General features: G+C 32.1%; 1 protein-coding gene across 7 annotated transcripts in view; it reads left to right on the top strand.

The window, feature by feature from the left end:
* The window catches only part of Eip63E (cyclin dependent kinase Eip63E), a 1081826-nt gene extending 1076635 nt beyond the window's left edge, over window positions 1-5191 (top strand). For all 7 annotated transcript variants that reach the window (XM_072534720.1, XM_072534722.1, XM_072534723.1 and 4 more), the window contains 2 exons: window positions 1852-2107; window positions 4187-5191. In XM_072534720.1, the coding sequence (XP_072390821.1) occupies window positions 1852-2107; window positions 4187-4251 (321 nt within the window). In that variant the 3' untranslated portion in view covers window positions 4252-5191. The remainder of the gene's footprint in view (window positions 1-1851; window positions 2108-4186) is intronic.
* The last annotated feature ends 17937 nt before the right edge of the window (window positions 5192-23128 follow it).

Raw genomic sequence — 23128 nt, 5'->3', positions numbered from 1 at the left:
GATATGATTTGTCATTTATCGACTGTAAGATGTAGATACGGTATTGGAAAAGATACAGAAAGGTCCTAAAGTGTAAAACAGCACAGAGAATATATATATATATATATATATATATATATATATATATATATATATATATATATATATATATATATATATATATATATATATAAAACCACGGAATATTTAGGCTTAAACAAACTACTTGAAATCCAATTTTACCGGAAGAAGAATAATTGTGAGAACGGGAAAAATGTCTTTTTGTATTTTTACAGATCGAGCTGGAATAAGTATTGTCCACCAAGTTTAATGGTTTATTTGCTCAAACCATCTCTGGAACAGTTATTCTACTAGTTTTTTTGTTTGATTTAAAATTGCATTTTTAAAAGCATCAATTGGCTTGTATTGGCTTGACTGGCATGTATTTTTACATAGTTCATTTTTGGTTTGCAGAAAATTATAAAGATCGTTGAGTCTTAGGTTGGGATTGTGGTTTTTTGAGCTGTCTGCGAACTTGCATTGTCTTGGTAGATGATGATTCGTCGTGTGGTTTCGTGTAGAAGCTCAATGGTAACTTGCAAAAAATAAATTAATGTGTACCAATAAGCAGTAACAGCTATTTGATCTTGTAGAGGAACTGTTGCAACATGGTCTGGTTTCGAGACAAATTTTATAACAAATTTATGATCGAATGAGTAAATCTGCGATTCCCAATCACTCACGATGTTGTACACATTTTTTGAATTTCTTGCGTTGAAGCGGTCTAGCAAGTTTTCTGACATCAATCCTTCCTAGCTGTTTTTTATTCTTTTATCACCAGATGTGTGTCCTGTTATATTTTTAAAATCCTTTTAAAAAATAAAAAAATTTAAATGACGCGTTTATTTCCCAATGTGTCACATGTCGATCTTCCTATATAAGCAGGCGCACATCATCGACGTGTCCCTGAGTTACTACCGCTTTTGGTGCACCTGCCTTGGATCGAGACTAAGAGTAATTCGTCTATGTTTGAATTCTCCATACCTACGACATTGTGCACCGATGTGGTGCTTCATTGCCAAAAATAGAGACCAACTCGGTGTGAAGCTTTCTTATCTAGATCAATGTCTTTATGTTCAATTCTTCGACAATCAGTTAACTTTGATAGTTCATTATAGCTACACTTTTACGCATTACACATTACACGACTGCACATATTGTATTGAAATTTTGGATTAAGGTTATCTTTGTTTTTCTCTGAGGGTGGAAATTTATAAAAACCGTACCAGATCAACCCATCCCTAGGGATGGCTGGTGTGTGTTGGATTCAGGGTAGAGGAATACATGCCCATTCTAGCCCATTTCCCCTTAGAAGAAGGAGGTCCTGCAAACAGATGCCTTCCTGTTATTCTGCCTACCAACTAAAACCTCCCTCTCCTACTTGTGCGCAGTTGACTCTTCATTCAGTAAAATTCAGTTTTAGTACTGACGTTTGATTAGTGGCGCTCCCTATAACCCAGTTTGCAAACACAAAAGACAAAAGCCTATGAAAAATTATATAAATATATGAAATAATAGTAAAATATTGTTCTAAAGCCATTTTCTTGTGGCTTATTCAATTTTATTAATTTATTTATTTCAAATGTCACCCTTATTTTAAAAATATAGACTTTATTTTTAACGTTTTGTTCTCTTAATATGACATCGTTTGCAAAATGGAATTTTGAAAAAATTAAAATTTAATTTACTTCCCAAAGTAAAAGCTCACTGCAGTTATGCAAGAAATGAAATGCAATTTTATATATTTTTAAACATTCTGTTATTACATGTGTATGCGGTGCTAAATTGCTAATACAATAACTCTTTTTGTAGATACTAGGTACTCCAACAGAAGAAGACTGGCCCGGAGTTAGTCAACTACCGGGATTTTATAAAATCCATAAATTGGGCCAACATAAACCTAGAAAATTGGGCTTTTGTTGGTCGGCGCTTCACGATATCGTACACGGCGAAGCAATGGCTAGTGGCCTTCTCCAGTTAAATCCCCAAAAACGATTAGGTGCCGAAGAAGCGATGGTACATCCATATTTTGATGGTTTACCCAAAAAATTGCTCGAACTGCCAGATGGTAAGTATTTTCGTTAATATCATACCAACTTATTAACAAAGTGTAATAAATAACAAATGTACCAATTTAAGGGTTTTTACCTAAATACAGTATAGCCCAAAATAAACAGTACTGAACTTGTAATTATTTTATTGTTTTAAAAAATACATATTATTGACACTTTATCACATGTTTTAAATGAGCTACTTCTCTCTCAGGACAGACTTTATATCGATATTCCAGATTTCTCGTAATTTTATGGAATAAAGATCTCAAGTCCGCGAAGAAGGCTCTAACGGCATCCTTTAAATCATTGATGGTTTGTGGTGCCCGTTTAAAAATGGCAGTTTTAGCCATGCTCCAAATGTATGCATCTGGAGATGTTAAGTTTGGAGAATGTGCAGGATAGGGGAAGTCAGTAAATCGTGAAATGAATTTGTTTGGAAAATGTCCCTGAAGAAATTGACGAACTGCGAAAGCAGTATGGCAAGTTGCCTCATCCTACTGGAAAAATTAGTCTCGAAATGTCAAATTACTTGCACGACAAAATTGACATAGATCAGGGATAAAGCATGTTAAAATTTGTATGTACCTTTGTTGATTAAGTGTGACTTGCCTACCATTTTCTTCTATAAAGTCTGGACCAGTGATTCCGTGTCCCGAAACTGCACACCAAACACTCACTTTTGCGTTATGTAAAGGAACTTCTTGAGCTTTATCTGGTCTGGCAAAGCCCAGAAATGCAAGGAAGTTCTTTTTAAGCCAAGATGCAACGCTGTGCTTCTCTGGCTGGCTTTCGGATTTTCCAAGATTCGCTCAAAAACACGTTCATGGTTATCGTTGTTGTTAACTGTCCTGGAACGCCCTGAGTTTCCTTTTCGTTGGCACAATACATTACCCGTATTTCTAAACTTTTCAACAGCCTTCAAAGTTACAACATTACTTGGAGAACTTTTATTAAACCGTTATGTGAATTGATCACACACGTATTGCAGACTTGCGCTATTACGTCGGCCGATTCCGTATGAGCGAAAATAACGCTCCACAAGAAACACTTTCTCCTCTGTACGTAACACCATTTTTAACAATTAGGTCTTAATAATTAATTGCTTAAGGATTACTTGACAGGTCTATACTAGTTAATTTGAATATGACAGCGCGCACAAAGAGACATCTGTGCTTCAGTTTCAGTACTGTTTATTTTGGGTAGTAGGTACTGTATTTAGTGACTTGACTCATGTAGACCTGGTAAATGCACTTATGATGGGCTGGTTAGTCCGAAAACGTTCTGTGATATAGCCCGAAAAGGTCTGTTGAATTATATACCTTTTATAAAGCATTTTTAAATAAAACTTTATTTTTTATGTTATAGCGGTTTTAAATATCTTTCGACAATGTTTATAGGACATCAATGGGTTGTTAGACTGTCTTTTGAAACAATTGGAATCTATTGGTTCAGTTATTATCTTCTTTCAGGATGCATTTAGTTCTTGTCCGGGATAATACGTAGTATGTATTATGCAATGTTCTCGACTGTATATAAATTTTTTGAAGATCTTGTTTCGTTGCTATATTAACTTGTGGTATTTTTGACATAATGTGAAAGCAACATAGGACAATTATTATTATTAACCTCATCCAATAAGTTATGTACTTTGATCAAATAAAAGGCAGATATCGAGTACAGTTTTATTAATTTAATCTTGCCCAAGTACTTTCGCTCCCTAGAGCATCTTCAGGGGCATTTCGTCAATTGCGGTCTATCCAACAAGAATAAAATGTTATAAACATAAAATTAAACATCACACTACAATACACTACTATTTTAGTACATCATACTCTGTATTTGATCGACGAATATCATGTTTGTGTGAATAAGTTTTTTAGAGTACAGAGATTATTGTCTGAAGTCACTTTCTTTTTCATTACTAATGTTTCATTACTGATTTCTTGGAACTTTTAAGATCGAACTCGAAAATAAAAGATTTCTAGTTATGTACTGCATAAATTAGTAGTGAATATAATATAATAAATCATTGTATTGTTTTCCTTTGTGTTAATGTGTTTTAAAAACCATCTTATTCATTGTTTTTTTTTCAGATTGTTCAATATTTACCGTCGAAGGTGTGCACCTCTACCCAGAACAGTATTCATCGGTTAAATGAGGGTGGTCTTGACTTCCACTTACAAGGAAAAGCGTCTTTTAACAATGAAAACATCTCACATCATTATTTTTCAAAAATATGTCAAACAAGAGTCAAATCCTCTTTGTACACTGCTGTTGCAACAAGTATAATTTAGAATAATATGTCGTGTCTACTTCAGTACTACGAGAAAGAAATGGTCAGTCTCGCCGAATTTAAAAATATCTTTAAAAATGTATATTTTTAACAATTTTTTTAATATATGCGATATTTCCACAATATATTTCAATTATAAACACCGGTGTAAGAAATTCAAATCAATGGGATCAAAACATTGGGATTAGTTAAGGATATATTTGTTTTTGAATATTATTGATACTATTATATAAAAATGTATAATTTTTAAGTAAAAACTTGTTAATCAAAATGCCAAAACTAGTAGAACATACTCCAATACAACTCAGTAAAAGTTAAAATCATTAATTTTGACAGGTGCAAACTTGTAAAGTTTTATTTGTAGAGAAAGTTCACAAATGAACATTGAAATTATGTACCAATTTTATGTGTATCTGTTGTGTAAATATCGTTTAAATATTTTCCAGTGTGGTTTTATTTACAAGCAATGTAATATCAAATTACATAGTCATTTTACAAAAAGAGCATCAAAAGTGAGTTTGTTTCTCTGTTGTCATTATAGTAGACATATTTTATATGGCATTAATAAAAATATTTAGTTTGTTTATTTTTTTGGTAAATAAATGTGCATTTTAGTTATATTTTTTGTGATTTTTAAGACTTGGAGAAGTATTTGTTTAAGATATGTCATCTAATTGAGAGTCAACGAAATTTGTAATGAAACAGGTTCATCGTAAAGTAGGTCCAGTTTTTAACTGATATTGTTAAAGAAAGAAGACATTTGTCTACTATCATTTATTTTTCAATTAAAAATTAGGCAGCCCAAGATGTTTTAGTCTTTTTTTCTCGACTATCGATTCTAAATAAGATTTTATTTCAGATGAGAACTTAAGTTTATTTGCAGAACATTTATAATATAATATGTATTATTGTTTTAAAAAACTTTACAATGAAGTAAAAACTTTCAGTGCAATTGGTATATATTTAATAAAACATTTAATATTAAGAATCCAAATGGTTCAAATTGTTCAGAACGAACGTTTTCTTTAAAGTGAACTTTAAAATACTTGTTAAATAACCTCATCACCAAGCGGTGGGTGTGTTTAAATTACATACATATATTAGATACTAAAAAGTATAAAATAAAACGACATATTGTCGATGTTTAAAGACTTAACTTTCCGGGCATGATATTTCAGTACTCGAAACTACATATATCCACATGTGGATTGGTCTGCAGACACCAACCAACTATAAGTCAACGAACTTACTTTTAAACAGACCCACTACTTGGTGATGAGTTTATTTAGCAAGTACTTTAAAGTTCACTGAAGACGGTCTAATAAGACCGAAAACGTTCGTTTTGAACAATTTGAACATTTGTAATCCATTTGGATTCTTAATTTAACGGTTCATTAAATATAGACCAATTACACTAGAACTTTTTACTTCATTGTAACTATTTTTAACTACTATAGTATACAGCCAACTCCTGGGAACTTTTTCACTTTATTATTAGTGTTTTGTTTGACCAACGAGTGTTTAACCATACACTATTTCTTAAGACTTCTATCAAATTTTATTTCCGTTGACATGTACGAGGGATGTCTTTTTAGTTTTGCATATAACCATAAAGACAAAAAATATATAAACAAAAAATACTTTATTGCTTTTCAAAATATGTCCCACCAAGATCGATACACCTGTTCCGTCGTTATGTGGATGCGTGTGTGATAAACTTATTTTCCACGGAAACAAAATAAAAATAATAATAAAATCGAATAAAACGTAAAAAAACTGTTAATAATATTTATTTTCGTAAAACGAAATTAATTCCCGAAGGTATTTTTGTATGTATCGCCGACCGATGCAAATTGTAACTGAGTGATTACTAAACTAAACACACATTATTTGTTTTAAAAGCCAGACGATAAACACAAATATTATCGGCCCGGTCTCTTGTGATGTCACTGCTTAGTGACAGCAGAAGAAAGAAATATATTTTTGTATAAGTATTACCAACTGTGAAAATGTAAATTTTAATATGAGATCTGCTATTTAATTAATTTTTGAATAGAAAAGTTATAATTATACGTAATTAGCTTATCGCTACACACCTTTGCATACGCTCAATACAAAATTGGTAAAACAGTTATTCCAGTGTTCAGTTGACACCTCCAAAATCGCTGTTTTAAAGGCATCGATGGCTTCTTCTGACGACTGGAATCGCTGTCCACGCATTGAATTCTTGATCTTTGGTAACGTAAAGAAGTCGTTGGGATTTAGGTCGGGGCTATACGGTGGATCGTTTATCAATTCGATATTTTGAAGCTTCAAAAACTCTATTGTCTTTTGGGCAGTTTGGGCACTGGCATTGTCCTGATGTAGGATGATTCGCCGTTGTGTGTTGCTTTTTCGAAGTTTCGTGATAACTAAACAAACGGTTATATACCAATCAGAAGTAACCGTTCTTCGATCTTCTAAAGCAATTGTTGCCACGTGACTTGATTTTGACACAAAAGTTGCAACCAGTTTCTTCTACTCACTTCGAAATCGGATCACTTTTCTTTGTTTTTCCTCATCGTGAAACACGCACACAGCAGATTGGCGTTTATTTTCCGGTTCGTAGGAGTAAATCCAAGATTTATCGAAACTAACAGTACCTACTATAAATCTTTATTGAGCTCCCTTTGTTAAACCCTTCCAATGGTTTTTGAGATCAATTGACGCGAACCGCTTTTTGCTCCTCTGTGAGCAAATGAGGGATCCAACGGGAAACCATCCTTAGTCATCTTTAATTAGCTGACGAACCACATCAATGTTTCGCTGTGTGACTGCTGTTTTGGGTGGACCTGGTGTGATACTTCATCCCCAAACACAGAAATCGTTTCAGCGAGACATTGCTGTTGAGATAGTCCTCTCCGAAAATTATAAAAAATGATTGTTCGAAAATATTCTCGGCTAAGATCCATTTTTCGACCGACTGGCTAATTTTAAAAATTCACTGTATCTACACGACTTGTTGTACCGCAATGAAACTCTCGATTTATGTCAACAAAAGATTGAGGTTGCATTTGTGTAGGAAGGTTTTATTGGTGGCACCGTCTAAGCGTGCGTTCATAACGAGGCCCGACCCTCGCTCGGGCCATGGGATAGTATCATTTAATTGATTTTCGGTAAAATAAATGCATTACTTTAAATGCGAGCGTTCGCCGTCAGTGCTAAGCTCTAGGTGAGGAGACGGTGCGATGGTCTCCGTTATGAACGCACCCTAAGTAGCTATATGCAAAATTAAAAAGTAAAACCTCATAGTACATTTTTGTTTCATATGCGTTAACAGTTTTGGTCCAGCTAGTGTTGATCACCGTTTGACAATTACTCCCTAGATCTACATTTACTTAACTAATTGTGTGCTCAAACCCAACATTTAATTAATTGAGACACTTCTTTCTTTATAATAATATTATTGTAATAAAAACAACAGATGCCCTGGGTTTTAAGAGGAACAATTTTCAAATGTTTAAACGTTGTGAATGAGATTTGCCCTTAATACGATGATGTTAATACTATACCAGTCAGAAAGCAGAAACTGGTATGTCAGCTAATTTAAACTGGTTAAGACTTTTTTTAATTATTGTTATTCAGTAAAAATTTTGTCAAAATCGAAATAACAATATAATGGTTAGTTTAATTTGGATATATGAATAAACGATTGTGCAGTCACAACCAGTTGTTGCAATATTCGTTTACATAGTTCATACGAGTAAGTTACAGCAGGCGCTAATTATGATGAAATTAGAGCTAATTGTGCCTATGAAATATTTTCACCTCGAGTCACCGGACTATTCCCACCGTGGAAACGATCGGAAGCTCGGCACTCATTCAGTGACATATTTGAGAAGTGTTAACTGTGATTTAGATAGTCTTGTGCCCGCCAGTGCATCAGTCCTATTTACTTTCACCATAATTGACGTTTACTGTAAAGGGAAAAGTTACTTTGTATCCAAATTTTGATTGCATATAGTATATAAACTGATGCATATATTATATGCACAATAGCTGACACCTCATTAAATTCAACTGTAATGTCATTATCTCAGTAATAATTTTACGTTAAAATTGTTCATTATTCATAAAATAAAACATTTGCATCAAATAACGGCCAAGTTCAAAAAAATTATTTAAGGGATTTTAAATTTAACCCAGTTTGTGATTGAAATCTAACTCAAGATTTGGCCGAAATATATTGAATTTCGGTAAACATTTTATTAAAGTCAGCAAAAACACAGTTTAAAAACAACTTAAACTGTCTTGAAATACAGCTTTTCCGATGCGATGATTAAATAACAAGGAATCCATTGGTGACATGTAATTTGAGAGTAAATAATATATATTCCAATTAACGAGTTTGATGTCATAATATTGATATGAACGATCTGCCGGTACATAACCGCATGTTAAATATGTATATTGGTTTGTACGATTCGCTTTCCATTAACTAATAACTCGCGCAGTTGATAACCCAATATCGACTACCTACTAATCACAATCAGGAACAGTCAAGTCATAGACAGGGTGTTATAAGAGAAATTTAATGATAAGGTACGTAGATTGTAAATCTTCTTGTGATATGTAACGTAAGTGTTGATTCTGGCAATTTTGAAAGAACTTTTACAAGAGGAATAGTGTTTAATTAAAATGTATTTTTATGATCCCACATTTATAATTTTATTGCGAAATAGTACAACTTTATAATAGCCCCTTTTTTTATTTATGTTATTTGAATCAGTAATTTCTAACGCAAGTTCATGAGAAGCATGATTGGAAATTTGGTGATCCATTAAAATGTTTGGAAAAAATATGCAGATATTCGCAACTTAAGATGGTAGATAAATAGTAAGAGCTTGCGTAATCGGACTTATGTTCGCTACTACCTACATAGACTTTTCAGTCTACCACTCAGAACTAACCAATATGAAGATTGAAACAAATTTAAAATAGTACATTTTAAATCAATGTAAAGTAGAATAATTGACAAAACAATATGTAAGACTGACAATTTATTTCTATTGGCGAGTAAGAAGTACGCCAACTAGTTCAGGATTCTTGACGTGTGCATCTACTACATATTCTATTGCTACTACCTCTCTTAATTACTTTCCGTGTCCGGAACACCAACAACTTAAATCCTATACTTCCAATGGTTGGCCCCTGTCGTTGCCTTATGCCAGATTCTAAAATTAGGTCTTCATCTGTGCAGGCCTCTCATGTTTGTGCATGTCAGTAGGTGGTGGCTACTCTGCACCGCTCCACAATCACAGGTATCGGCTTCCTGGCATCCGTATCTGCTTAGGTTACGAGCACAACGTGAAACGCCAGTTGTAGCTGACGCTTGCTCCTCCTATGTACCATTTCTATTGAGGTTGGCGACCAGTAAGTCTTGTCTATTGGTGTCTTGCTTGGTGTATGAGAGTGTTTCCTTCAGTTCTGGTCCAGTCATTTATATTCTTAAGAAATTACTATTTTAATTAGGAATAAGCCACAATTTAAGTTTAAAATAAGTTTGTTGACGTTTCAATTTCCCCTTCGGGAATCGTTCTCAAAATATAAAACATTAATAAATTACACAAATGTTGATTTTTATTACTTGGTGAAAAATTCTTCTAATAATTTAATTTTATCTGACTCATTCATATTGACAATTCAGCCATATATTATACATTTTAAAGTAGACAAAATTAAAATGATATTGCCAATATTGGTGAGTTGCGTTCCTGGGACGACTATATTGTAAGACAGTTCATTCGATCACATGAAATCAACTTCAACTTGAGAATTTCCGTCAGAAAAATCATAGCATGTGATTCGTCTTTAAAAAGACAACCACATTCTATGATGAAAGTAAAATTCTCCTGTTAGTGATTCCATAGTAAATCATGAGGAAAAAACCAAGAAAAATAGCATAAATACTATCCCGACATGGTAAGTATTTGGTCTTACATTTACTCTCAATAAACACTAAACTCTGATTTTATATGTTTTATTTAAATAAACATAAATGATGTATCCGCGATATGTTACTGACTTAGTAATATTGGTATTTTCCTTTTATTAGCTTCCTTCTTTAATATGGGTAACCAAATCCTACTGCATTCTGCCAAGGAATTTGCGATACGATTGGTCTCATTTAGCATAATTAGAGCCGTTTCTTTGATTTTCCCCTTCTACCATCTGTTTCTTTTAGGACCACAGTTAAATCGTTTCATTGAACCCTATGTTCATTTCCCATGTGTGTTTACATATTTGAGTTATATCAAATTCTCTATTTTTAATATAAGATTTATGTTCACTTATTCTAACATTTAGTGGTCTTGATGTTTCGCCTAAATAAAAATGATCGCATTCACAAGGTATTTTATAAATACAATTCTTTGTTCTTTCTTGTTCATTGTTAGGTTTAGTTTTAATGTGTTTGTTGTTTTGAATGTTGTTGAAATGTTGAATTTATTTCCTATATTTTTAAGTTTTTCTGATAATCCTCTCATGTATGGTATTGTTATTTTTCTTGTATTATTCCTTGTGTATGCTGTAGGATCTCGTTCTAAGTTCTTCTGATCTAATCGATTGTTGAAAATTCCTTATTTATAAACGATAAAGAATAATCATTTTTTATTAAAACAGATGTTAACAAATGGTTCTCCTCTAAGAACGAATTTTCATTAGTGATTAGCTCTATCGTATAAATATTAAATGATTCCCTTCGAAGTATCGTTCTTAGAGATTAATACATCTAAGAAAAGTAATGTGTTATTATATTCCTTTTCCATAGTGAATGTTATTGTCTCTTCTTTATCGTTTATATGATTCAGGAATGTGTCCAACGACTCCGATCCAAGAAGCCATATTGAGAATATATCATCTACATATTTCCACCATACTTTGGGTTTTAAATTTTGTTTAGAAATAATATTTTTTTCAAAATCTTCCATAAATATATCGTCTAATAATGGAGAAAAACTAGAGCCCATTGCTGTACCAAAATTTTGTTTATAGAATTTATTATTTAGTTAGAAATAGGTATTATTAATACATAATGCCAATAACTCCATTATATCTGATATACTTAGCCTTAGTCTTGTTCTAGTTGCCAATGTATCATCATTCTCTAATTTTGTTTTGATTAAGTTTTGATCCCTAAGTAAGCAGACGCTTGCCATTCGGTACCTCTCAGGCACTTCGGAGACGAATCTTGATTTTTTTTAGAAAGCCTTTTCGAGATCTTAGTCTGCTTGGCTGAGTTCGGTGGTCATACAAGGGGTGTTTTGGGTTTCTGCTTCTTCCGTTCTACCTATGACGTACCTCTCTGGTATGTTAATTAAGCTGCGAAAAAAAATTTTTCAATGTCCTGTATTGTCTTTGTGACCATTTTTAGATGATGACCATTTTTAGATAACATGTTCATATTTGCTGGCTGATTTATTTGCTGTGTATTTTATTATAATGGTGTATATGGTTTGAAATTCAGAATATATTTATCTTCTCTAATACTCTTCAAGAAACGGCATGGATAATAACATGTTACTGTACTTATTTAAATAATCACATAATCGGTCATAACAGAGAATGTCTGTGGACCACCGCAGAAATAAAACATAAGTCAAAGTATATGAAGTATATCAAATATAGAAAAATAACATTTGCTCAATATAAAACAAACGTCTAGTTTTGAATTTATCTCCTCTGGCATTACAAACAGGAAATCTTCTGCGTTCGGTGAGATTCTTCTATTATGCATTTTGTACTTTACCGCAGCCGGATAATGAAGGTCGTAGGTTACTAAATTTTTGTAATAGATGTGCACATCGACGGTGTCGAGTCTTGCAATTTAGTGTACACCAGTTTACGTGGTTCATTTCAAATGTGGATATATTTGCTGAATTATTTATTTGTAATTCGATAGTTCTAGCCGTTTCTGCGGTTTTTATATGAGGTTACATAAATGAGCTTTCTAGTCAGTAGTTGATTTTTGTTTGCCTCTTAAATATAATTAGTTTAGCAACCAAAAAAACAGTAAATTAAGAAAAACGTCGATCAATAAAGAGCAATATTTCCATTATTTAAATATTTTCAAATTAAACATTGTTTTTCTTCAGCTAAAATATTCCCTTGGGCTGCATAATTTTTCCTAGATTTTACTTTCTTCAGATTTTGGCATATAATGACTATTATTTGACCTTGTATCAGATGTTTCGTATATTACGTGTTTGCTGGTAAAAGATTTTCAAAATCTTGAGTCAATAAATGATTTTTTAATTGTACTTACCTGTAGACTTGGTGAAGTTTAATTTATTAGCCACTATAAATTTTATTGGATACATGCTGCTAATCGACTGATCAAAAAAGTATTTGTCTTTATTTATTTCATATGATGGAATGATGTACACATCAAGATCTCTAAACTAGCACTTCTTATATAAGAAGCTTCATGTAGTAATCGGTGTAAGTTAAAAGATTCGTGAAAATCAGTTTGAAGGTGTTGCATATATCAATCCATTGTTGAAACTACTTAAGTAGGCACAGAAATAAAAAGTAATCAAGTGGCTATATTTGTACTGAATACTGAATACAGTAATGAACCCAATCAAATGGCAATGTATTTTTTTGTATTGACAAAAGGAAACAAATTCAGTATTAACGTCAGGGATTGAAGATGATGGCTGCGTAGACTGGGTTCGGTTGACAATTATTGTAACTTATATTATTGCTATTAAAACAAAACTTTCTTGAAAATATATTTTATTTTGCCGTTTGTTAAAGTTTATTTGTGTGTTATCTTTCAATGTACTATGTAATTTCCGATATGTTGGTATTTTCATAAAACTGAAGCTACACAACAAAATACTACATTTTTAGTATTTATGACTTACACTGAGAGGCCTCTATACCCTGTATATATATACACACATATGTATATATATATATATATATATATATATATATATATATATATATATATATATATACGACTCAAAATAATAATATTTTGTTCCAGTCCTTTCAAAAAATCGCAGCATAAACAATCTTATGATATGCGCTAAATCAATAATATTAAGTTTCAAATTGTCACAAATATCTTGCTGGAACAAATCTTAAGTAAAATAATGTATTAATTTCCAATAAAATTATAGAGCATTAAATAAAGCCTAAAGACAGAAAATCGAAATAATAAAAACTGAATAATCTAAACTTATTCACAATGCTGTCGATTAAAAAAATATATGGGAATAATTCATGGATGATTCTGATTGTAATATATTTGGTCCGTTTTTCCGTTAACAGTTTTAAAAGCAACAGTGATGGAAACAATGTAGGAAATACACCAAACCATTCCTTCCATGGTGCTCAATTACTATAGACTAGTTTGCTGAGGGAAAAAATATAAACCAACGTTTGGCTGTTCAATATGTAAGAATATGTAAGTTGCTACAATCTGATCAGAAAAATGTAAACATTTAAGTTTATATACGAAACTAAATTGTGGTTTCTAAGTTTATAATACTATGCGATTGTCACAGTTCATTGCTAATATTAAAAAGGTCCTATGTAAATCTGTGGAGAGAAGAATAGTAAATAAAGGCGTATACTCAAAATCGGTTCAAAAGGAATTTATTGTTGACTAGTTTCGTTGTTTACAATGTATACATCATCAGGCAATAAATAATAAATTAACGAGAATGTCTCATATCAAGCGTGCTTGATGTGTTAAGGTTTTCAGTTTTATTTCCAGTTCTTAATATTACTTCCACATTCCAGTTAAAGTAGACATAGATCTTTCAATATTGTATAAATGTTCTAAAATGTACTTGAATGCTATGAATTTCTTATATTTATTTTTTGTAATGTAGTGTAATAAAAAAATAAAATAGTATCACAAAAAGTAAAAAAAAAACATTACGCTGGTTCGGTTTCGATCTCAGATCCATAAGAGCCACAGCGATTACGAAAAGTTTGTAGGAATTGTTTATTTAAATGAACATTTACCTTATTATTGTAATGAAACCCTTGTTTATTTAAATTTGAAATGAAGAACATCGTTCCCATAAACTACCATAGACAAAAACTTTACAATCTCAACTTTCATTATTTTTTGTACGAACATTACTCAACGAATTGTATATTCCAGTTTTGTAGCGGCTTAGCATTTTACGGTAGAGATAAGAATGATGGTTCACACCTTTAAATTCACAGCCGCAGATACATTGGATTGTATGCTGCTGCTCTTTTTACACTATTTAGTACAACAGCTCATTAAGTCATCAAGCCGCCTATATTTTCTAACTACATCCGAACATCCGATTGTATATTTACATGACAGTACATATTGACATTTAGAAAGAACTATGACAATCTTATCAGGAAGTAAAATTAAAACCACGATGTGCTAAGAAAGATTTTGAAGTTTGATTATCCAACAAAAACCATATTTCATAATGTATATTAAACAAATCATTTTTTAAATAAAAGTAAATCAGATTTCTACATGAAACACCTCTCGCAATCTTCTCTCAATCATTTTCCAGGTTATATTGTAGCAACTGTAACTAAACGCTGCTATGCAGTGGAACTGAATTTTTCAAAGCTGAGAATGCCATTGCCTTGCCTGGCACAAAATGATTTCATATGAGAAATAAAGAAAATAGATTAATGATTATTTGTAAGTAGTGAAATGAGGTCTATATGGTATCTGTAATTTTATGTCTATTGTAAAACCAACATAATCAATCAGATAATATTTCAAGTTTTCTTTTACATCTTTTAATAGACAAATCGCCACTATTAATTACAAAGGAAATTTTGCATAAATAATGAATTGGTTGCACATGTGACTCCATATCAAACAGGGTTGTAGAAATAAATTTTAGAATTACTTAGAATCAATTTTATTTAATTTACGACGACCGGTTTCATTCACTACAATTGTCTGGTCATCTTCAGGTCTCCAGACAAGTTAAATTAAAATGTCAAAACAAAAACATATTGTAACTAAAAGAGTTTTATCATGTATTTTGTAAAAAGTGCCAATATTACTTATGTATGGTTTGAGGGGGTATATAAACTGAACTTACATGCCTGTGCTTGGAAAGGCGTGTACAGAAAGCTCATTCTTTGCTATAGTGCTGTCTATAGTTCTTCAAATTTTTACACATCGAAATATGGGGATGTGTCTCTGGAAGCCACCTATTGTTGTTGTGAATTAGAGAAATTTAATTGATGTATTTGTTTGTGAGACTAGAAGGAATGTTATATTTATGAAGTAATTTATATTTTTTACAGAGGTGTATTTATGAAATATGTGTTATTTATTTATTTATTGTAAACATTCTGCTAAATGACTGATGTTATATAGCTCATTTAATCTAAATGTTTAGGATATGGATAATATCCATATTACATTACAGTCATTTAGCAAAATGTTTACAATAAATAAATAAATATCACATATTTCATAATTATACCTCTACAATAAATATAAATGACTTCATAAATATAACATCACTTCTAGTCTCACAAACAAATATATCAATTAACTTTCTCTTAATCACAACAATAGGTGGCTTCCAGACTGTCTCAAGACACATCCCACATATTTCGATGTGTAATAAGTTGAAGACCTATAGACATCGCTATAGCATAAATGAGCGTTCTGTACATACATTTCTAACAACAATTCTTACATCGGCGTTTAAGTACTGTTTGTTCCTCAAACAATACATAAGTAATATTGGCACTTTTTGCAACATACCTTATAGAACTCTTTTAAATATTAAGCTAAATAAAATAGATTGTGAGTCTAAAATTTATTTAAACAACCCTGTTTAAAAGTTTATATATTATTGACTTTAGAGCGGCAGATGACATCAGTTTTTATTCTTAAGACTTTGCTTTCTGGCTTTCCGGTTATGTTTGTCTTATGATTATCTTCTTTTTTGCTTTTAGTTCATTTACTAATTATATTTTATATTGTTTTTCTGCATATGTAATAAGCATACACATTGATGTTGACTATTATATTAATGGTTTTACGCGATATAACAAGATGTGTATATATATATATATATATATATATATATATATATATATATATATATATATATATATATATATATATATATATATATTATATATTGGATATTGTTGGTTGTAAGAACAATATTGAAAAAAATACAAGTACCATAATTTTGTCTACCAAAAGGTATGCCTGCTTAATAGGTTATCAGACATACAAAAGTAAATTTCATTATTATTTCTTAATATCCTTTAGGAATAATAATGTTAGTATAATATCGTTATTATTAAGTAAACAAATCTAGTCGAAGAAATCTTAAAAAAAAAACAATAACAATTATGGATTGTTGGTATCATAATCCGGCAGATATCTTTTGGTTGTCAGTTCTGAAAGACCTTTTAGGCGCTGATCCTGTAGTCAAGACTGTTTTATAATGGAAGTTTCCTCTGCTATTCGATTCTCGAATGGGGTAGTAACTGATGATACAGATGTCGTTTTAAATGTTACTCTCAGATTTATTCTTGTAAATAGTGTACAAAAAGGTTTTATTGTTGAAGTTTACCATTTACACTTTGTTGTTTTTTGCATTTAAAACTTTAAGTTAAGGAATTGTTTATTTAGAACCAGAAGCAGGTAGTTGTATTGTTTGGCTACTTAGCAGAACTATAACTAAATGTAAGTTATGGAGAATATATTTTTTGTATCTCAATCCACTATCACTTGTAAAATAAAATACACTGCTCTAATATTTGTATGGTCATATTAAAATCTTCAGATATTTTTATGTTACTCTTGCATTCGGATAAGGAGAAGATATTTAGATACATATTATGATGAACTTTAAATGTGACTCTTTGAATTCAATAGTCCTGTTGCTTTTGAATAGTTATTCCAAATTGTGTATTCATAATACTTATGTATTATATAATTAGACTATCTTAGTTTTCAGTAGTTCATACTTTTAGAATATTATATTATGTGAATGGTTCAACTAGTCGAGAAAATATAAACTTTATTAACACTTTGACCTTTAAGTTGTAAGGCTTTGATATTATACTGACAGTATATATACTGACGGCTTTCCAACTAAAAATTAAAACATTAATAAAAGATTCATGATTAATAAAAGAGTTTTTCCATTTATGTGCTCTTATTCTCATACTTACAAAACTGAGTTGTCACACAAACATGGAATACATGGTTCAAAGTTCATGAAATGAACGTTTGTCAGATACATCGCACAAAACAGCTAATGTTGACTAGTTTATAATATATGTCACAGTTTATAATATCTGTCACAGTTTATAGACCAACAACTGATAGACAATGTATTAAAAAAACTTTTTATGCATCTTAAGCAATCGCTTAACACAAAATTATCACATCACAAAATTGTATTATCTATTAATTTAATATTCAATTCATTAACTTTAGTATTCAGATAATTGTATCGGAAATAAAATATGGCTAGATGGCTTCAATACTGAATTTTGAAAAATTTTGTCGCTTTATGATTTTTTTTAAAGTAGTTGAAAGATTAGCGTCTAAACTGAAACATGTTATGATGCAAGCCGATTGCTGATTGTTGTGATTGATTTTAATATTAATCCGAAGTGTATATCTGGACGCTTAATGCGTAAGCGAATCGTACAGTACTAGATTTTAATTTAGCCGGTCATCTATATATCATATCTCTTATACTTTTTCCTACTAATGGCGAAACTCCATCGTACTCATATCAAACATTCCCGACCATCTTGCAGACTAAAATAAACCCCGGCTTTTCGATTCGAATACTAGCTGAGCGGCTACGTAACAGTCGACACAAACCTTAGCCGTCTCCTAAAAATATCTTGTTAATATTGCAGGGCTTTTTAACTCTGATACTAGCGTCTTAAAGGGATAGCGTTGGCCCGACCAGTGTCTCACTATTTTTTGAGACCGTCTTAGTTTACTTGAGTACTTTTGACTTGCTGGCAAATACGCAGTTCAACATGTAACAGATTACACCTGCTCATATTCACGCATTCTTCCCATCGTTGGGTATTTGAAGCCACTATACCAGTTGGATTGCATTACTAAAAGCAACTATGAGTCTTATGCATCACACGATCTTCTGGTCTGAGAGCAGACCTGCCCTACTCATCTGGTATTAACAAAAAGGACTTATGCGCAGGAAAAATTCTTAGACTAGTGTAATTAGAAAACTCACCAGCCTCGGCACCCACTCAAGGGACCGTTTAAACATGAATGTATGTATAATAGGATTTCCGCCACGTGGTAGACTTAAGAGTGTGCCAGTACTAGGCTACCTCGTAACCAATATTGGAGAACAACGATCCTGAAGCCTGCGATTTCCGCTGAATAAGCTACTAATCGCAAGGGTAAGTTCGATAAGTCTCACTCATGTACCGCTTATCTCCCCTAGAGGGCGCCTAGACGAACCACGTACAACGCAAGCTGAACGTTTATGCCTCCGGTATATCCTTCTGAAGGCTATGTGAACTGAGAGTGAATGCGAGTGGTCCCACAAAGGACTCATCTCGGATATTAGCATCCCTTCCGACGGCCGACCAATCAAACGACGGCCACGCTAGTGTCTTCTACACGGGGCTTTAGCAGGTCGCATCGTATAAGCATTGCTACGTTTCCAAGACCTCAAGTGACTGCTCTACACATCTCATTCAATCCATTACTCCACTTTTACGACTGGCTGAGACCAGGTCCTTAGTGATATTCTTTATACCCACACTATACACACATTTTATTTTTGAAAATGTGTTTTTTATTTATAAATAATATATCCAAATTCTAATTTGCTTTAAATATATTTTTTTGAAATTAACAAAATACATTTTTGAAATCGCATGCCCAAATTTTGGGCCTGATCAAATTATCTGACATCCATTTTTATTTAGATGAATCCTAAATTAAGAGATTCTAAATTTAAATATTCAAAATTTGCTCCCAGCTCTCCGTCTATCAACGGAACATTGTCGACAAGCACCTGTGATTTTATAAGCTGTATGTATAATCGAATTTCCGCCAAATGGTAGACTTAAGAGTGTGCCAGTACTAGGCTACCTAGACCTAGACACGTTGACCAGCCTACTCTAGACAGAACCAATGCCCCTACGAATATATATCCAAAAAAAGGTGGTATGTTAGCCATAGCAGAGGGCTTCACCTTTCCCTTATTGTTACACAATATTGTTACACACCATTGCACACATTACACACCATTGTTACTCGAGGCTCCTGAAGCCTGTGATTTCTGCTGAAAAAAATAAAGAACCGTAGATGGCGCGGTTGTCTGTATAAAAACGCTCTCCCAGTTAATCATTTAAAAGCATAGCATTCAGTCAATGTTAAATCGCATGTGTTCGTAGTTTATTTTTATACCTCGTACCCATTTAACAATGTAATGACTTCATACTTTCATTGATTATGTCACTGATCTACCGTTTACCTCACAAAAGATAGTTCTGTGGCTTCGATTAATATTTCCAATTTTTAGTAGGTACATTCGGAGATACATGCTGCAAAAAATTCTGGAATACCCTGTATTTATTATAGGATATAGATCTTTTTAGTCTCGTCATATACCACACTTGAAATCACAACAAGTGTAATATTACAAGGGAACCCTCATTAAAATATATTTTTAATAATTTCAGGACCATATAGTTGTTAATCTAACCTAAAACATGGTAGTTTTGTATAATGTGGGAGATTTATCTACTGTTTACTGTTTTAGACCAAATAGGTTATTAAAACACGAGTACTATGTCTGCAACAGAAATGATTGATTCTATAAAAATCTTTCTATTTTCTTATTGAAAACAAACTGTTTGCAGTCGCATAGATCACCGTGTGAATTAAGACCACAATTACTTTTATCATATTATTTGTTATTTTTTGTTATTAGAGACTGGGTAATGATTGACCAACCGTTGATATTGAGTAGCATAATCTAAAGGTCACAAGAAGAAAAAAGTAGAAATTAAATATTAAAAAAGTAACGCATATAATATAAATACTGATAATGGATTGAGAAGTATACGTTGACCATTGTATCTGTGAGGGTCAAATTTCAGTCAGATGCGCGTGACCGGGAGAGAGAAAGAATTCGAATAAAATGAAATAGAAAACCCTCTGTATTGCATCGAATGGCATCTAAGAAGCTTTGCTCCTCCCATATCTACCGCGCACCTTAGGATCTAGAAATTCCGAGGAAACTCAGCGGCACAGATATTGTGGTCAACGTGTAGACTTGTACATTACTTTTATTTTACTTAGTATTCATTAACTTAAGGGTAGCCATATTGTAAAGAAACTTTTGTACCCATCTAGTTGATGATCCAATAAAAGATTACAAGTGATAAAAATGAGAGGTTAGAATAAATAAAAATCAGAAAAATGACTTAGAAAACTCTCTTAAGTGCCAAAGGGCAATAGCGTAAGCATTAGCTCTAGTAAAGATTAAGTATTTTGTTTATTTCTATGCTATTAAATTTTTTATTTCATAAAGGCGTTTTAGATATATTTGTTACTGCATAAAGAATTCGAAGGACTTGTGTTTTGTGCAACTATTGAGTTGGGAAATCAATTGTGTTTGTGCAATAAAAATATCTTGAGTGTGTTAATTAAATAATTGTGAAATAAAAATTAATAGCAGATTACAAAATTTTACCTCTAAACAAACAGTTACAAAACAGTAAAATGTAGAGAGAGGGGATTACTTTCTTTTACTAATTTAAATAATCTAAACATTTGGGCGAAATTCAAAAGTTTATTTGTATGTATATGTGTGAGCATCTCTGATGACTTGGGCCCACAAAAGCAAAAGTCCATGTTTGATGGCTTGCCGGAATACAACTATTTTTTTTTTTTTTTTGTTTTGGTTTACGTTGATTGTGATAATTTTTCTCAGTCAACGAATGAAGATAATAACGAACTACATTGATTAATAGTTTTTCATTCATATTAATTAGTATGCTTTTGGTTAACTTTTATTCCATTCCGCCTGCGGTCTGCTTTACTCTTATTTTTGCTGATAATTGCCCCTATTGCGTATGTTAGATTTCTAATTCCAAGAAATCATTGAAATTGGTTTTATAAGTCTGTGTCAATGTTCTTATTCTTGAGTATAAAGATTAATTCTTTCGTGTATTTCTGTCCAGAGCGTTATATATCATCATCAGCAACATCATTATCAGCATGCATTCTACCGATTATGGTGCAGCCTCCATTACATAGTGGCGTAATATTGTTTGTTTTATGTGCCATATTGTACCGACTTGTTTTCTTATGTCACAGTACTTTCTTAAATTTAGACGTCTTCTTGGTCTCTTGGCGCCTCTTGAATAACACAGTGTAATTCTTTTGGACCATAGTCAGTTCTTCTCGCTAAATGTCCCACCCCCTGCCATTTTAAAGATTTAATTCTGTGGATTACATCAGTGACTTTGATTTTTTGTCTGATTCAATATACTCTTTTTTGATCTGTCTTTGTTATACCTAGCATGCATCGTTCCATTGACTTTTGAGTGACTGACTTTCGCTTTGTCTAGTGAGTATAGTTCTCTCCTTCTTTAGTGTCCAAGTTTCTCAACCGTATGTCATGATTGGTAGTATACACTGATAGAATGCGTTTTTCTTCAGGTGGAGTGACATCCTGGATTTGAATATAACTGCATTTTTACCAAAAGATGCCTAAGTCAGTTTCACTTTTCTCTTGATTTCTGGGAGTAAGGAGCCAAATTTATTGTCCAGATTAATTGTAGCAGGTATACATACTCGTCTACTGCCTCCAGTGCAGTGTTGTTTATTATTACATCTTAAGCATCCACTAGTTCGTTGTACATGGTTTTTGTTTTTGTTAAGTTCATTTTTAGGCCAACTTCATTGCTGGTCGCTTATCAGTTCTTGTAGCTCTGCAGAATTATTAACAATCAGAACGATGTCGTCTGCAAATCTTAGATGGCTGAGTTATTCTCCATCAATGGATAGGCCTTTGTTCTGTAAGTTCATTTTGCTGAATATATTTTTTAGAGTTACAGTGAAGAGCGATGGTGATATTGCGTCACCATGTCGGTCGCTCTGGTAGTGGTAAATTCTGGAGTATTTTCATATATTTTTACTTTAGCTTTTGTTCTGTCTGTATATATTTGCTAAAGTCTCTATGTACGGTTTGTCAATGCCTTCATTTTCCTAATTGTCCATTCTACTTCTTCCGGAAGGACTTCTGGTACATCTTCTTCGTTACTGATTGCTTCTTTAGGTATTTGAGTGATTTTGTATAGTTCGCTTTAGAATTTAGTCACGAGTTGTATTATTTCATTTCTGTCTGTAATTCTGGTGTTTTCGTTTGTTATTCCAACGATTTGCTTCTTTCCAATGATTAATGCTTCTCTTATTTTGTATGCATATTTATGTCTTCCTTAATACTTTTCCTTATTGTCTTACAAAGTTCTGTGTATTGTATTCTCTGTATATTGCTATTTATTTTCATTTCGCTTCTTTATTTTAGCATTAATTTGCTTTTGTTAAGCAGTTTCCTATATTTATTTTGTTGTTGCGTGCCTTCAATTTCTTTGACTTTATCAAGGATGATTTTTCCATCCACGATATATATATATATATATATATATATATATATATATATATATATATATATATATATATATATATATA

The sequence above is a fragment of the Diabrotica undecimpunctata genome, chromosome 6 (assembly GCF_040954645.1).
Source record: "Diabrotica undecimpunctata isolate CICGRU chromosome 6, icDiaUnde3, whole genome shotgun sequence".
In the NCBI taxonomy this organism is placed as follows: Eukaryota; Metazoa; Arthropoda; class Insecta; order Coleoptera; family Chrysomelidae; genus Diabrotica; species Diabrotica undecimpunctata.
The sequence above is the reverse complement of the archived record's forward strand: the minus strand, read 5'-3'. Positions and strand labels throughout refer to the sequence as shown.